Source organism: Pygocentrus nattereri, chromosome 19 (assembly GCF_015220715.1).
Source record: "Pygocentrus nattereri isolate fPygNat1 chromosome 19, fPygNat1.pri, whole genome shotgun sequence".
In the NCBI taxonomy this organism is placed as follows: domain Eukaryota; kingdom Metazoa; phylum Chordata; class Actinopteri; order Characiformes; family Serrasalmidae; genus Pygocentrus; species Pygocentrus nattereri.
This window is the reverse complement of record NC_051229.1, coordinates 9,910,366-9,927,636: the sequence shown is the minus strand read 5'-3', so window position 1 is coordinate 9,927,636 and position 17,271 is coordinate 9,910,366. Positions and strand designations below refer to the sequence as shown.

Genomic DNA, 17,271 nt, shown 5'->3' with positions numbered 1-17,271 from the left:
TTTTCTCAGCACGTGTCCGCCTCCTCATTGCTTCGCGTTACAGCTGATTTCAGGTCAGATTTGTAACTGATCTCAGTTTAGATTCATAGCAGATCTCAGTTCAGATTTATAGTTGATTTTGGGCGAGGTTCATAGCTGATGTCTGTCCAAATTCATAGCTGAACATTGTTTAGATTTTAGGCTGATCAGTGTTTGGATTTATAGTGGATCTTAGTCCAAATTTATAGGTGATCTTAGTTCAGATTTATAGCTGATCTCAGTTCACATTCATAGCTAATTTCAGTCCAGATTCATAGCTAAACTCAATTCAGATTCATTGCTAATTTGAGTTCAGGGGTATCAAGAGGTTTCCTAAATCCTAGAGTTATGATAACATAATGAACTAAGGAAATGTTATTCTACAATAGCTAATGTCCTACCTGAAGTGGGCATGGTGACTATATAAGGATCAGTTGTTTCTGTAATACAGTGTCAGTACTACAAAACATAATAGCTGTGTACCTGGTGCATATTACCAGAAGGATTCATGAATGTGCAGTAGCATGTTACATTTGCATTTTGTTATTCCAGTAAGATTATTTGAATAAGCGCTCGGGAAGTGGATCTCAGCGATTCAATCATTTGCAAAGTTTGTCATTGTGATGTTAAATAAAGCCATTGATGTGAAACCATAAACAGCATTACATTTATATATATATATATATATATATATATATATATATATATATATATACACACACACACACATATATATGGATATATGGCTACTCGATTTATGACCTCCCTCTAACCCAGTAAAGAGTAATAACCTGGTCAAAATTTAACACAATCACCCATTCAGGTCAAAATGGGATAGTTCATATCTAGCTGTCTTGCTATCTAAATGCTCTGTGTCAGTAGCTTGGGTAATTCGCAGCCAACAGTCAACATCATAAATTCAGAAGAGGCCATAATTTCTGCTTAAAGATGATCTTTATTAAACTCAGATTAAATCACAAAAATAAAAGGGAAAAACAAATCCCAAACTCAGGCTAGACTAGCTCTGTGACAATTCTACCACACAAACACACATAGCTGTCTCCAAAGTGAAACAACAAAATAAAATCCACATAAAGAGCAACTAAACAAAAACACAACACAGGTATAAACAACACCACTATGAATAATAAGCCTTTGAAGAAAACATTCATTTACATTATTCATTAATGTCTTCTCTATGTGAGGGAAAAGGTTCCGCCTCCTGTGTTTGTTGGGTTAAAAGGCATCTGGTAAGACTGTGAGCAGTTACTTCAGAGATGGATCTGAATGTGTTTTTCCTGTTACTGCTGTCAGGTAGGAAGTGAGCACAGACATGTATTTAACCCTCAGTTCTGCCTGCTTTGCAGCAAATCTAACAGTGTTTCTTATTGTTATCTTCAGGAACCTTTGGCATCTCCTCCTCTGCTCTTCAACAGTACTACTATGTGAATGTTAAAAAGAGTTGGTTGGAGGCTCAGAGTTACTGCAGGGCGACTTACATTGATCTGGCTACTGTTGGCAGCATGGAGGATATGAACAGGCTGAAAGCAGCAGTGGATCCAGCATATACAGGTGCCGTGTGGATTGGACTGAAGAGGTACTGGGTCATGTCTTCAGGGGCGAATATATCTGCTTATTCTAACTGGGTCTCAACAGAACCAGTTGAAGGAAATGTGGAAGCAGCATGTGGCGTGTTTACATCACAAGGATGGCAAAGCTCGTCCTGCTCCTCAATGTTGTACTTTGTCTGCTTTGACGGTAATTGAATTCATTTATTACTGGTGACAGGTTTCTTTTTTGGGATTACAGTCCCTGATCTGTGTTTTCATACCTGCAGCCATATAGAGTTACTAGTAAGGGGTGATGATTGTGTTGATTGGGTATATTGGTTTAACTATGGAGATTGCATCACTATATGGTTGAATTTATACACCTGTTAGTAGGTAAAGTCAAAACATCTAAACTAATTAGGAGGGGTATACACATACTGTTTCTTCACTAATGCTGTTTCAGTGTTATGGTTTAAACTAAAGCCAGGCTGGAATAGGTGACGGATATTGATTACAGTCAAGAAAACATTCAACTGTGATACGACTACTAAATATTTTACCCAAAATAAATAAAAGTTTAGAGATTGGCTTGTAGTTGCTAAAAACTTAAGAATCAAGGTCAACTTTCTATCAGCAAGATTAACTGGACTGTGACCTTCAGTGCCTTACAAAAGTATTCAACCCCCTTAAAAGTCATTAGATTCACCTACAAATGACACTTACCCAGACAGTATTTGTTATTGCAAACCAATATGCTGTTAGGTGTTAAAATTCATTATTTGTAAGCAGGAAAACAAAAAGAAAATGCTATTGAGATCCAGGTTGTTCAGGTAGGTTCATGCTTGTTCGTTTGGATTGAGATCTGGACTTTGACTTGGCCATTTCAGAACATATACCTTCTTGTTGTTCAACCATTCCTGTGTTATTTGGCCATGTGCTTGGGATCTTTGTCCTGTAAAAAGATGAAGTTCTTCCCCAGTGGTGGACCATAACTAAGTAAATGCAGTTCATTACTGTACTTAAGTAGTTTTTTCATATATCTGTATTTCCATTTTAGACGACTTTTTCTTTCACTCCACTACAATTTAAAGTAAAATATCATACTTTTTACTCCACTGTGTTCTGTGAAATCTGTCATTCCTTTTAGTTTGTGTGTATAAGAACGTAACATGTCAAAATGAAAGAAGTGCAAAGCAAGAACATCACTCAGCACAGCGGCACTTTGTTTTGAGCTTGTTCTGACCTGTTGGTCATACCGACCCGCTGCAAGCTTACGGTTCAACGTCAGTGCAGCAGTGTACATTTTTGGGAGTGTCTTGTAACTAAGTTGCAAAGAAATCTTAAACTGAAGCTTTGCTTGTAAAAAGTGGTTTAGATTTTCTTATGATAATTTTAATAGACATCAGCATCACTAATTAATGACATTCTATTAAAAGACTACTTTACCAAGAGAGACACTGGAGTATTTTAAGCTAAAATGAGTTCATGAAGTGAGAGTTGTTACAAAAGTGATATGACATTAAAGTCATAATTAATCTTTTAGTAATTTTTCTTTTGACACTTAAGTACATTTGAAGACTTTTGTACTCTTACTCAAGTGGAGGTCTAAAGGTAGGCCTTCTACTTTTACTGGAGTAATATTTTACCTTGGGTATCTCTACTTTAACTGAAGTACATGATTTGTGTACTTTGTCCACCACTGTTTTTTCCAAACTTTAGGTTTTTAGCAAACCTAAGCAAACGAGTTGTCTTGCAGTATCTCCCTATATTTTGTACCATCTGTCCATCCTTTATCCCACAAACATGGTGCTTCCATCCCTGTACTTTACTGTTGGGATAGTGCTGGTTGAGAAATGTTTAGTATTGGGTTTGTGCCACATAGCAATTTGAATTTTTTTGACAAAAAGCTAAATCTGTCTCATCTGACCACAAAACCTTATCCCACATTCTAGCTGGGTCACTCAGATGCTTTTTGGCAAAATTCAGATTTGCCATGATGTGGTCTTTCATTAGTATTTTCTTCTTTCTAGGATGCTGTTTTGTTGTGTTTTCCTATTTTATGCATATGTATGTATCTGTGGTTTCCTTAAAATGTGCCTTGATCTTAATTTTGACAGCTTTCCTTCAGATTCTAAGTCTGATCTTGAATAAAGTGGGTGTTTTATTCAAAGCCTAATGGCAAGCTAGTTTTATCCTTACTGGAGCAATATTTTTCATATATGTAAACTAGGAGCTTCCACAGCACAGGAGTTGAATACTCATTCAAACAGCATTTTTCAGGTAGTCATTTTTATCACAGAATATTTCCTTACATGCCAATATCACTTCAAATCAATTCAGTTTGAGGCTCAGTCTTTTAAAATACAATATAACAAAGCACAAAATGTTGGTGTCACTGAAATTTGATACCTTTTAAGGGGGTTGAATTCTTTTGCAAGGCACTGTATATGCTACAAATGGCAAGGTAACAGGTGATCATTGTCTGCATTGCACTGTTTTATTTTTTGTTTTTGTTTTTTTTAATGCTATCACATAACAGATCGAGATGGTGCCAAAGATAAATTCGTCCTAATAAACTCCAACATTACTTGGACACAAGCCCAGACCTACTGCAGCCAGCACCACACAAACCTCGCCAGCATCCATAACGCACAAGAGCAGCAGCAAGTTCTTAACATTGTTGGGAACAGCACCAGTGCATGGTTTGGCCTGATCTCCGGGCAGTGGTCTGATGAAGGATTCTCCACGTTCCGGTATTGGGCAAATGAACATGCTTTAGATTCAATTTCTATTGAGAAATGTGCTGCCATGATGTCTGATTCTGGGAAGTGGACTCCAAGTCAATGTAACCTCCAAAATCCATTCGTTTGCTATGGAGGTGAGTGTCCTTTGTCAACATTACCACTTAAGAGCTACCTTCATAGACAACCTCATTGCAACCCTCATCTATGCAAGATCCAGTTACTGGTGATTTACAGCACCATCTAAACGCTGTTAATTGGTGATTTAATTTGTGGTTGTGATTATAGTATGTTGACAGTGGCTTTCCAGGAACTTTCCAGAAAAGATCTCACTTTTCATAGATGCAGTGAGCTCTGGAATTATTGCCCCCCTTGTTTTTCACTTTATGAAACAAGAATTTAAGAATGGCATATGAATGAATTAAATAGATGTAAATTACAGTTGTATGCAGTTTGGGTCAAACTGTGTTTCGTAAGTGAAAATATGTACACATTCTCAGTGGAGAACACCTTTCTCACTGTTTATTTGCCACATTTATATTTGCTGAATTTTATGAAATAAACATACCAACAAATAAATACAAACAAACAATTTAAGACACTATTTTATTTGTTTCTAACATGTTCAACTCAACAAATAAATGTAAACTGTGTACTGAAACTTGCAGAAAATAATGCTGAATTAAGAGTTTCTCTGTAGGGAATGTCTTACTTATCCTCACTTAGAAAAACAACAAAACATGTAATTTGATCAAACATTTTTCCATATGCCTGTAAATTGTTTTCATAATAATTTCGAAAAGAAAACAAAATGTAAGGATTTTTTTTAATGAATTTGGAATACTTTGTTTATTCCTGCCTTACTGAAAGGCAGGAATATTCTTATATTATCATTGTAAAATGAAGCTGATAAACTACAAGGGTGATTCCTTATTAAGTTGCCATTAGAGTTCCACTGATGTTATATTAACAAATATGTATGCAAAGTGAAGGTAGAACACAAGTGTGATTTGCAACAACCAATGTACATGTTCACTTAACCTTAAAGCATTAACTAAAGCCTGCGGCCTGCATCTACAACACACAGAAAAGAGTAGTTTAGCCATCTATTAATCCATTAAATGTCTCATGCCTAAACATCCTTTATCTTCTTCAGTCTTCAGTTGAAGGTTATGAAAAATGTATATTTGTGTCTACAACAGTGGTTTTAAGGTCCAATTATTTACCTGTACCTTTTCATAGCCTCATTTTTTAAAACAGAACGATAACATAAAAAGGACATGAGACGGGGTGTGTGGAGTCAATATAACTTAGAAAATATACTTTCAGTGCATTATGGTACAGTTATGTTCCCTGACAAATGATACTGAGATATACCATTGTAAGTCCCACCCCATGACAAGCAGGGAACTGCCCCAGGGACAGTTTTGTACCTTTTTTTCTGAGCGTGTACATGGTGTGTAAAATGATCATTTTGGAGATACAAGGTTTTGTTCTGACAGCAGCCATATACTTATGATATGGCTTATAATATGGCTTGTCCCTTTCCTGAAGATCATGGGAAAGTGAAATGTAATGTCTTTTTCATTAATTATGATATTGATCAAGAGTGACTTTAAAAGTTCAGTCCTATTGCCAAAATTATAGAATATATTTCACACTAATTCTATGCTAAAAACTCAGAGCTGTCTTTCAATCCTATGACTTATTTAAGTTGTTGGTCCCACTTTATATTAAGTGTCCCTAATAACTGTAATTACATGTGGACAACTTAATATAGACTTAATATAAAGTGGGACCAAGTTGTTTTCTGCAAAGAAAGCTTGTAAAGAATGTGAAAAGAGTGTTCCTGAGATGGGCTCCTGTGTTCCTGAACATGTTTACTAAATGGTTAAATGCATGTTTTCTTAGATTCAGTAGTAAATGGGGCGAATGGGACCACAATCGTGGAATCACCCTCAATGAGAGTGGCAATGTCAATCATTCTGGAAAGATGTAGAAAACATTAAGCATCAGCTCTCAAACAAAGGCTTTGGTTGGTTATACATATATAATTTGTGGTCTTAAAGATCTTTGCCTGCAAAGATCCCTTGCAATGTAGGCAAAATATCAGTGCAATATAGTTTTCTTCTGATTGTGGATTTTATTCTAAGCATAACTGTGTATATATATCTTTTACAACAGGAATTAAGCCTCTTGCTCGCCATTACTACTTTGTAAGCGAATCAAAGTCATGGACCGAGGCTCAGACTTACTGCAGAAAGAGATTCACTGATCTAGCTACTGTAGACAGTGTTGAAGATATGAGCAGTCTGATGAAAGCTGTGGTTGCTGGTTATAGTGGTTATTGGATCGGACTAACGCAAGCGGGACAACAACACTGGGGCTGGTCTACGGGAGATGAGATACTGTCCAATTTCAGTAACTGGGATGCAGGAAGGCCAAATGGTAATGGATGGTGTGCATTTACTGTCGATGGAGTGTGGCGTGATTACGATTGCGGAGTAGCTCTGCACTTCGTGTGCTACTATGGTAAATCTACAATTTTCTTTTTTATCAAGTAAGGGTAGGAAACATATGTTACATAGTTTACATAGATGTGTGACAAACCATTTTAATACTGTTACAGACATGGGCAACAGTCCCACTCTGTCATATGGAAAGTAGTGGTAATAGCCCATCTGTAGGGAATCTCAAAGGTATCAGTCCTTTGCCGCCAAGTTGACACCAAAATTGAAAAAAATAACAATTCTGTTTTTTCTATAGTAGAGATGGTACTGAGTCTGACTGCTACTACAATATTGTCTAACTGATTAAATGTAAAGAACATGGCATGTACATCAGCAAGATATTCCAATATCTTATTAATATTCCTTGATATTATTTCAAGGAAAAGTCTTATTGAGCCAGAAAAACTCTATGGTTTGAGTTTATACAGTATGGTTTGCTCTGGCTAATGAGTAGAACTTACCAGCACGTGTACTGAGACCTCTTTCTGACTGCAGTTGGTCTAGACATCGCTTGAGTCACGAATGGACACTCACCACTTTATCTAATACCAGTTTTAACATACCCTCACCCACTTTACCATTTCCCCTTGGGAGAATCCCTAACACCATATTAAGGACTGTTTCACTACTTTATTAGCTGAATTGAAGTTTATTAGATGACCCCTTAGAGGTGTGAGAGATGGAGTGAATGCAAGTGTCAACTTTGGCAGCAGAACAGGCCCTAAAATCACCGTGACCCGACGCATTTCTCTTTTCGAACAAGAAAAAAATGGTGGACAAAGCCGAGGCAATAAATTAAAAGGCTTGATATTTCCAAACTATAACATACCATAAAGTTAACCAAAACCAACACCATAATAGTAGTACACATACAAAAAAGACACAAACACATTGTCATTGAATTGTTTATCAGTACCAGAGGTGGACAATCAAATAATGCTGACCACAGAGCATTTACATAATATTTACTTTTACAGGTAACATTCTATAATGCAGTATTGTAGAGTGTAACTTCCTGGTAATTACCATGTAATTCCCAGAACTTATGGTGTAATTTTTCCTGTATGAATCAGTACATGCAAAATACTTACTCGTTCTTACTGGCACTGAAATGTCCGTACAACAGAGGAAACAATACAATGAGGAACAACAGATGAACATTTGGAGAATTTTCAACATTTACTGTGTCATTTCCTGAAACTTGATGTAGCTCATATATATGTATAAATTGCTGCTGTCTGATTCCATTGACCTACAGGTAAATTAGGTTTTTCCCTTCTCCTGTAGTTACCATTTTGGAGATATGAGATTTTGTTCCCATATATATATATAATGTGTCTGCTAAAAGTATAGATCCTTTATATATATATATATATATACTGTGTGCACAATTATTCTTTAGTCTTTATTTTTATTAATCACCAACTACAATGCTCTCGGTTAATTCAAAATTTTTAATAAATCTCAAACATGAATGTTTAAGAAAGTAAAAGTCTCTTAGGAGAATATCTATATGTGCACAATTATTGGGCAACTATTATTGCACAGAATTATTACGTGGCTAAATGAAAAACACACATTTTCCCATCTCACTTTATTTTCATCTGTTCAAGTGAGAATTATAAACAAACAACTCAAAACTTTCCAATTAACATTTCTGACACATAAAAAAAAATATCAGTGACCAATACAGCCACCCTTCTTTTCAATAACAGTGATAAGCCTTCCATTCATGGAGTCGGTCAGTTTCTTGATCTGTTGCTGATCAACTTTTTGTGCAGCAGCAACCGCAGCCTCCCAGACCCTGTTCAGAGAGGTGTACTGTTTTCCTTCACTGTAAATCTCCCATTTAAGAATTACCCACAAGTTCTCAATTGGGTTCAGGTCAGGTGAGGAAGGGGGCCATGTCATAGCTTTTTCATCTTTAACGCCTTTACTGGCGAGCCATGCAGAGGAGTACTTGGATGCATGTGATGGAGCATTGTCCTGCATAAAAATCATCGTCTTTTTGAAAGATGCAGATTCTTCCTGTACAACTGCTTAAAGAAAGTGTCTTCTAAAACTGGCAGTAGGCTTGGGAGTTGATTTTGAGTCATGCAGAGGAGTACTTGGATGCATGTGATGGAGCATTGTCCTGCATAAAAATCATCATCTTTTTGAAAGACGCAGATTCTTCCTGTACAACTGCTTAAAGAAAGTGTCTTCTAAAAACTGGCAGTAGGCTTGGGACGTTGATTTTGAGCCCATCTTCAACCCGAAAAGGTCCAACCAGCTCATCTTTAATAATACCAGCCCATACCAGTACCCCACCTCCACCTTGCTGACGTCTGACTCGAAGTGGAGCTCTGTGCCCGTTACTGATCCAGCCACGGGTCCATCCATCTGGTCCGTCAAGAGTCACTCTCATTTAATCAGTCCATACAACCTTTGAAAAATCTGTCTTCAGATTCTTCTTGGACCAGTCTAGATGCTTCAGCTTATGTGTCTTGTTCAGTGGTGGTCGGGTTTCAGCCTTGCTTACCTTGGCCATGTCTCTGAGCGCTGAATATCTTGTACTTCTTGGTACTCCAGGTAGGTTGCAGTTCTGGAATATGATAGAACTGGAAGATTATGGGTTCCTGGTAGCTTCACGCTTGATTCTTCTCAAATCCTTAGGCCACACCCTCCCTCATTACACAGATACACATCACCTGCTATGCTTAAATCCATTAAGCATTCAAGTTTGTCCAGCTTGGAGTTAGAAAATACGCCTAAAATTTATAATATGGTCAAAATACTCACTTACCTAATAATTGTGCACAAAGTGTATATATATATATATATATATATATATATATATATATATATATGTGTGTGTGTGTGTGTGTGTGTGTGTGTGTGTGTGTGTGTGTGTGTGTATATATATATATATATATATATATATATATACTCCTAGCAGACATGATCCTTCAGCAGCTCATAACAAGCATGCTCAAAGGGCTCAAGGTGCAGATCGAGTTTTACCCATTGCCATAAGGTAAGGGGGATTGGCCCATATTTGACTTTGTAGGGAAGCATTAGGGTTTAAATCTAATGTGGGCAGCTACAGGAAGCCAGGGAAGGGAACGCAGCAGTGGAATGAATTAGGAAGATCAAAGACAAGCCATCCTGCTTCCTTCAGTTGCAAAAGCTTGTTGGCCCACATAGGAAGACCAGTCAGTCAGCCGGAGTTGTGAAGGCTTGAGACGACAAGAGACTGAACAAACACCTTGGTGGCCTCCTAAGAGAGAAAGGGTCGAATCTTGCAGATCTAGTATAGACTTCAACAACTACAAATCAAGTGAAAAGTACGGAACTGGGGGGACTGGAATTTGTCACTTGTGTACAGAAGTGATTGTTTTTCAAACAAAATAAGCAAAGGCAAGTTACGGGCACATATGCAAGTGCATATGTTTAATACTTTGTTACGTAGTTTTATTCATGCAATGACCGCTTAAGGTCTGTGACTCGTAGACATCACCAGGTGTCGAATATCTTCTCTGCAAGGATTGTACTGCTGCCGTCCTTAGCTCCTGTGTCTTTAAAAGGCTAGTCTCCTTACATTTTTCCCTCAGCCTTTGAAAGCCATGCCCAGTGGGATTCAGATCGAGACTGACTTTACCAGTCAAGAATTTTCCAGTTTTTAGCTTTGAAAAGCTTTGTTGCTTTTGGAGTATGTTTGGGGTCATTGTCTTGATGTAGGATAAAGCACCGTCCAATGACATTTTCCTGAATTTGAGCTGATAAGATGTTTCTGTACACCTCATTTTGCTGCTGCCATCAGCAGTTATATTGTTTTCTTCATTTACCACCATGTTCTACAGACGTAGGCTTTGGGTCTTGGGCGGTTTCTTTTTGCTGCTACACTTTGCTCTTGTCATTACTCTAATACAAGTTAATTTTGGTCTTAACTATCCAATTTCTCCAGAACTCTACAATCTCCTTAAGTACTTTTTGGCAAACTGTAACCTGGTTATCATCTTTATATGACTAACTGGTGGTGTGTATCTTGCAGCGTAGCCTCTTTCTTTCTGTTCATGAAATCTTCTAAAGGCAGTGGTCACTGATTAATCCACACTTTCCTGCTGAAGAGTGTTTTTTGATCTGGGATTTTTCTTCATTGTTGTCAGAATTCTTCTCTCATCGGCTAAGGTCTTTCTTGGCCTACCAGTCTCATTAGGGTTACTAAGCTCACTAGTCCCTAACAATTGATTTCGGTAAACCTAATTTTAAGTCAATGTCTCTTTCTGTTTCATTCTTGCTTCTTAGTCTAATAATGGTTTCCTTGACTATAATTGACAAGTTGACAAAGAACAGCAGATTCCAAGCATGACCAAAATCAAGACTAGATGCTGAAAGCTCTCTTATAGATTCAAGATTCAAGAGTTTTATTGTCATGTGCACAGCAAAACATGCAGTTGCACTGTACAATGAAATTCATACTTTGCTGTTCCTCCATTGACTGAATATAATCTTAAGAGAATAAAAAAAGAAAATATAAGAATAACTAAAAACAGTAGTAAAAAGAGAAGTAAAAATGTACAGTATGTGCAAAGTGAAATAATGTGCGTATGTGCAAATATGTAGAGCAGCTGTTCATAAAGTGCATATACACCTGCACAAATAGAGCAATTAAACACACCTGAGTGATCACAAACCCTCTCATTTCTACTAAAACTATATGCATTTTACTTACATGAAATCCAGAGGCAAAAAACATATGTTTTCCTTTGTTCCAGTCATTACAGAGGGCACTGTATATCATTTGGAATATAAATCTATTCAAGTATCATGTTGCTATTTTGCCATATCGCCCACTCTTAGTACCAGTAGAGTAATTCAGTTCAACAGAACTGTGAGAACATCCTTGTCTGCTGTTTTTGTTACAGGGGGCACTGGCAGTTACATCTTGGTACAAACTTCCAAAAACTGGTATGATGCTCAGACTTACTGCAGAACGACCTACACTGACCTGGCCAGCATTCGTTCTCCTTGGGAGCAGAAGCAGGTGACCAGCCTTGTGACTAAAGGGGTCTCTATCTGGGTCGGCTTGTTCTCAGGCACCTGGCAATGGTCTGACCAGTGGAGCCTCTTATTTAGAAACTGGGCATCAGGACAGCCAAGCTCGGGTGCTGGTAGTTGTTCTGTTTTAGTAATGGGTGATTCTGGGAAATGGATTGCTGACAACTGCAATCGGTGGTACCCTTTCATCTGCTATATAGGTGAGTCTCAAAAGCCTCATGGCAAAATAATAAAAACATATACTCTTACAAATAAAGGTTTCTGATTGTTCATCACTTGGATGTATGTTTCTATTCTTAAACCAAGGAACCAACATAGTAAAAAAACCTTTAACGGATATGGAACCTTTAAATTACATCCACTGAGTTTTTTTAGGGAACTAAAGGTGGTTCTTTTATGTCTTCTATAAAACACTTGTTGGTAGTTCTATATTTAAGAGTCTAATTAAAGTACTGTTCAAAAGTCTTAGCAGGCCTGGGCGCTAAAGGTTCAGAGGGGTGATTTTGACTTGTGTTATTATCCCAATAAATGACTCCCATTTCTGAAGCAAGAGTGGACGATTTTCTCCTTTCTCTCAAAGATGAAGGTTTTGGTGGCTTATCAGGTCTTGCAAGGTTGTTAGAAGTTCTGTTTATATACACTGCTCAAAAAAATAAAGGGAACACTTAAACAACACAATAACTCCAAGTGAATCAAACTGTCCACTTAGGAAGCAACACTGATTGACAATCAATTTCACAGCTGTTGTGCAAACGGAATAGACAACAGGTGGAAATTATTGGCAATTAGCAAGACACACTCAGTAAAGGAGTGGTTCTGCAGGTGGGGACCACAGACCACTTCTCAGTACCTTTCTGCTTTCTGGCTGATGTTTTGGTCACTTTTGAATGTTGGTGGTGCTTTCACACTCGTGGTAGCAGGAGACGGACTCTACAACCCACACAAGTGGCTCAGGTAGTGCAGCTCATCCAGGATGGCACAGAAGATTTGCTGTGTCTGTCAGCGTAGTGTCCAGAGGCTGGAGGCGCTACCAGGAGATGTGGTATGTGTCTGCACAAACGGTTAGAAACCGACTCCATGAGGATGGTATGAGGGCCCGACATCCACAGATGGGGGTTGTGCTCACAGCCCAACACCGTGCAGGACGCTTGCCAGAGAACACCAGGATTGGCAAATTCGCCACTGGCGCCCTGTGCTCTACACAGATGAAAGCAGGTTCACACTGAGCACATATGACAGACATGACAGAGTCTGGAGATGCCGAGCGATCTGCTGCCTGCAACATCCTTCAGCATGACCGGTTTGGCAGTGGGTCAGTAAAGGTGTGGGGTGGCATTTCTTTGGAGGGCAGCACAGCCCTCCATGTGCTCGCCAGAGGTAGCCTGACTGCCATTAGGTACCGAGATGAGATCCTCAGACCCCTTGTGAGACCATATGCTGGTGCGGTTGGTCCTGGGTTCCTCCTAATGCAGGACAATGCTAGACCTCATGTGGCTGGAGTGTGTCAGCAGTTCCTGCAAGATGAAGGCATTGAAGCTATGGACTGGCCCGCCCGTTCCCCAGACCTGAATCCGATTGAGCACATCTGGGACATCATGTCTCGCTCCATCCACCAACACCACGTTGCACCACAGACTGTCCAGGAGTTGGCGGATGCTTTAGTCCAGGTCTGGGAGGAGATCCCTCAGGAGACTATCCGCCACCTCATCAGGAGCATGCCCAGGCATTTTTAGGGAGGTCATACAGGCACGTGGAGGCCACACACAATACTGAGCCTCATTTTGACTTGTTTTAAGGACATTACATCAAAGTTGGATCAGCCTGTCGTGTGTTTTTCCACTTTAATTGTGTGTTTGACTCCAAATCCAGGCCTCCACTGGTTAATAAATTTGATTTCCATTGATGATTTTTATGTGATTTTGTTGTCAGCACATTCAACTTTGTACAGAACAAAGTATTCAATGAGAATATTTCATTCATTCAGAGCTAGGATGTGCTATTTGAGTGTTCCCTTTATTTTTTTGAGCAGTGTAAATGCAAGTGGCTAAAATTTACTTATCAAGATACACTCCAGATACTACTCACATTAAGTGGCCAGGAATAAACAGGGCCTTTGTCTCTCTTTGAAGGGGAGCATAATGTCAGAGACTTTTTTGGAACAGCTTTTGTCATTAGGAAATAGGTGTATTTTATGATTTTTAAAAGTAGAAAGATGGAGCAAGTAAAGTGGAGTGTAGAAAAGAGAAATGAGTGGACAAATGAAATACTGAAAGATCTGATATTATACATTCCAATGCAAAAGTCTGGGCATCTCTGGTAAAATTAATTTTCTAAGTGAACATAAAAACTGCTCTTTGCATTGCATGAACAATTCATGATGAATGGAAATGATCCAGAGTTACTTGGAATGAAATGTTATTATATTAGCTTACAATAAAATCTGTTTTCTTTCCACTCTAAGTACCAACATATGCATATATTTATTCAGTACTGTCATTATATGTTGTTACCTGTGCCTCCTTGTACATTATTGTACTTTTCTTAGGATAGATTTTATTGCATATTTCATATATATTTCATATATTTTCTAGATGTATATAGGCATATTGATAGTTTTTTGTATATATTATTTTTATATGTACCACCCTTATTATTATAACTGCGCTGTGCGACTGTTATTGGCTGCTAAATTTCCTTAAAAGTGTATCTGTCTATCTAGCTATCTATCCAAGTTGCCATTTCAGGAGTTTGTTACAATAGTGAGGACATATTTTCTTCTGTTTTCTGCTGCAGAGGCGGACAGGGAAAAGAAAAAGCAGATTGTGAAGGTGACGGTGTCCTCAAATGGAAAATCAGATCTAAATGACCCCCTCGTGAAGGCTGCACTCTTAAATGAGGTAAGTTTCTGTAAGCTAAGGAAGTAGTCTCAAAAGGCTAGCTTGTAGAAATGTAATTCGAGATGGGTCAGTTATGCTTTTCATCAGCATCAAAACTACTAGAGTTTTTTAAATACACTCTAAAGCTCTTTGAATATTCTGTTTCTATGATGATATTTGAGTGTATTATTGGGAGTAAGTAAACAAACAGACTGCCAAACCTTAATAAAAGATGACCGACTATGGAACTTAGTACCAAACTGGCACAACCATGTTTCACCAAGTCATCAGAATCAGAAAGACACCAAGCACGTTACAAACTCCCATACCTGAGTTCTACCACACTTCTACAGTAACAAACATCCATACCGGAGTTCTGCCACACTTACACAGTAAAAGATATCCATACCTGAGTTCTACCACACTTACACAGTAACATACATCCATACCTGAGTTCTGCCACACTTATACAGTAATAGACATCCATACCTGAGTTCTACCACACCTATACAGTAATAGACATCCATACCTGAGTTCTACCACACTTATACAGTAACAGACATCCATACCTGAGCTCGACCACACTTATACAGTAACAGACACCCATATCTGAGTTCTACCACACTTATATAGTAACAGACATCCATACCTGAGTTCTACTACACTTATACATTAACAGACATCCATACCTGAGTTCTGCCACACACACAGTGACATGAACATCCCACACATATCACACAAATATACATTTGAGAATAAAATATTAACAGTGCAGAAAACTGCTGTTTTGCAAGAGAGATCATGTAAAAACGTGTTCAGCCGTCACTTCCAGGTCATGCATAGTATATTATTTATAACCTGTTTGAAGCAACAGTAAAACATGTCATGCCATCTTTGTTTTTTGGTATCTGAAAGTCTGACTCACCTGCGCCCTCTTTCTGCAGATTGAGAAACAACTGAAAAGGCAAGGAATGGCTAATAATACCAAACTGAGCTGGAGACAGAAGAGTAATACCAAAGTGTTCACTCTGGAACCAAAAAAGTGATTAAAAATTGAAGAAAGTTCTGCAGAAATATTGCACACATTTAAATTCTGCAAGTTTTTACATACAAGATCTGTTTTAAACTTATTACTAGTAATAATTGTTTTTCACACTTTCTTCAATTTTTCAATGCCCAAGGCTAACATCTTGCAAGATGTGGAAGTTTTTTTTTAATATTGTATTTAATTATTTTAATAGCGCAGAGTTTTCATGTTTTCTGTTCTTTATGTAATTTTTCTTCATATACTTTACATTAGGGGTGCACACCTCTAGTTCTGTCCAGCACAGATTGGTATTTCCCCTCTTTAAACACATCAACTATGCCTGGCAATTAACAGGTGAGTGTAATCAGGTGTGTTTGAGCAGGTAAATCACCAAACTCTGCTGAGCTGGAAAAAGATGTATAAGATTTATTCAATACTTTTTAACTTACTAATGTTCTTTTAGATTAAAATGACTATAAGAGTGAATTTATTCATATAATCAGTTTACTTCTATGATCACTTTACTCTTATGATTACCACTACTCAACCATCTCTCTCTCTCTCTCTCTCTCTCTCTCTCTCTCTCTCTCTCTCTCTCTCTCTCTGATGAGAATGCTCTGTAATTGAGCTGGGATGAAATTATAAAATTATAACTCATAAGGTTCAAGGCTGGTTGAAAATATCTGGAGCTAGAGCCCTGGAAACCCCCTGCAGCAGTTAGCTAACTATCATGTTTCATCTTAAGTTAAAGGCAAAGTTTCTAACTTTTACTGTTCGCAAAAAGTAAAAGCTGTTATTTGTCGCTCTGTCTAACTGTGGAGTTTTTATGCTTGGACTTGTTCATCACACTCTTTGCCAAAGCTACAAAATAAATAAGAAAAAGAGAGAAATAAGGGTTATTTGTTTTTTGAAACATTCACAGATAGTGCTATTTCCTTGAAACAACTTCCAAATACAATATATGTCTGTTTATTCATTACTTTCTAAGCTAACGTTATCTTTTATTCATTGATATTCATCGGGACTTGGAATAATGACCTGGATCTTACAGTCTCACCTCTGCAGCACATGGTGAAACAGCATTGGACCCCCCCCCCCTTTCTGCCAGTGGTGGACAGTAACTAAGTAAGTGTCATATGTTACTGTACTTAAGTAGTTTTTTCGTGTATCTATACTTTACTTAAGCATTTCCATTTTGGGTGAATTTTTACTTTCACTCCACCACATTTCAAAGTCAAATAACTCCAGTACATTATTCAAAATCTGTCATTTCTTTTGGTTTATGTGTGCATAAAAACATAACATGTAAAAGCGAAAGAAGCGTGAAGCAAGAGCACCAATCAGGGCACAGCGGTCACTTTGTTTTGAGCTTATTTTGACCTGTTGGTCATACCGACCTAGTGCAGCACACGGTTCAACGTCAGCGGAGCAGCATAAAAATCTGGGAGCACATGCGTCACCTAAGTGATGAACTAACTAACTAACTAACTAACTAACTAACTAACTAAC

General features: G+C 38.0%; 1 protein-coding gene across 1 annotated transcript; it reads left to right on the top strand.

The window, feature by feature from the left end:
* Positions 1-1,295: 1,295 nt before the first annotated feature.
* On the top strand, positions 1,296-15,843 carry si:dkeyp-94g1.1 (uncharacterized protein LOC797092 homolog). The gene is made up of 7 exons (XM_017702469.2): positions 1,296-1,332; positions 1,420-1,776; positions 4,108-4,446; positions 6,494-6,841; positions 11,727-12,059; positions 14,653-14,756; positions 15,680-15,843. The coding sequence occupies exons 1-7, from the start codon at positions 1,296-1,298 to the stop codon at positions 15,779-15,781; spliced, it is 1,620 nt and encodes a 539-aa protein (XP_017557958.2). The 3' UTR covers positions 15,782-15,843.
* Positions 15,844-17,271: the final 1,428 nt, after the last annotated feature.

Coding starts and splice junctions, on each gene's coding strand:
- si:dkeyp-94g1.1 (XM_017702469.2), top strand. CDS start 1,296: ATGGATCTGAATGTGTTTTTCCTGTTACTGCTGTCAG. Junction 4,447..6,493: donor TCCATTCGTTTGCTATGGAG/GTGAGTGTCCTT, acceptor CTTTTACAACAG/GAATTAAGCCTCTTGCTCGC. Junction 12,060..14,652: donor CCCTTTCATCTGCTATATAG/GTGAGTCTCAAA, acceptor TTTCTGCTGCAG/AGGCGGACAGGGAAAAGAAA.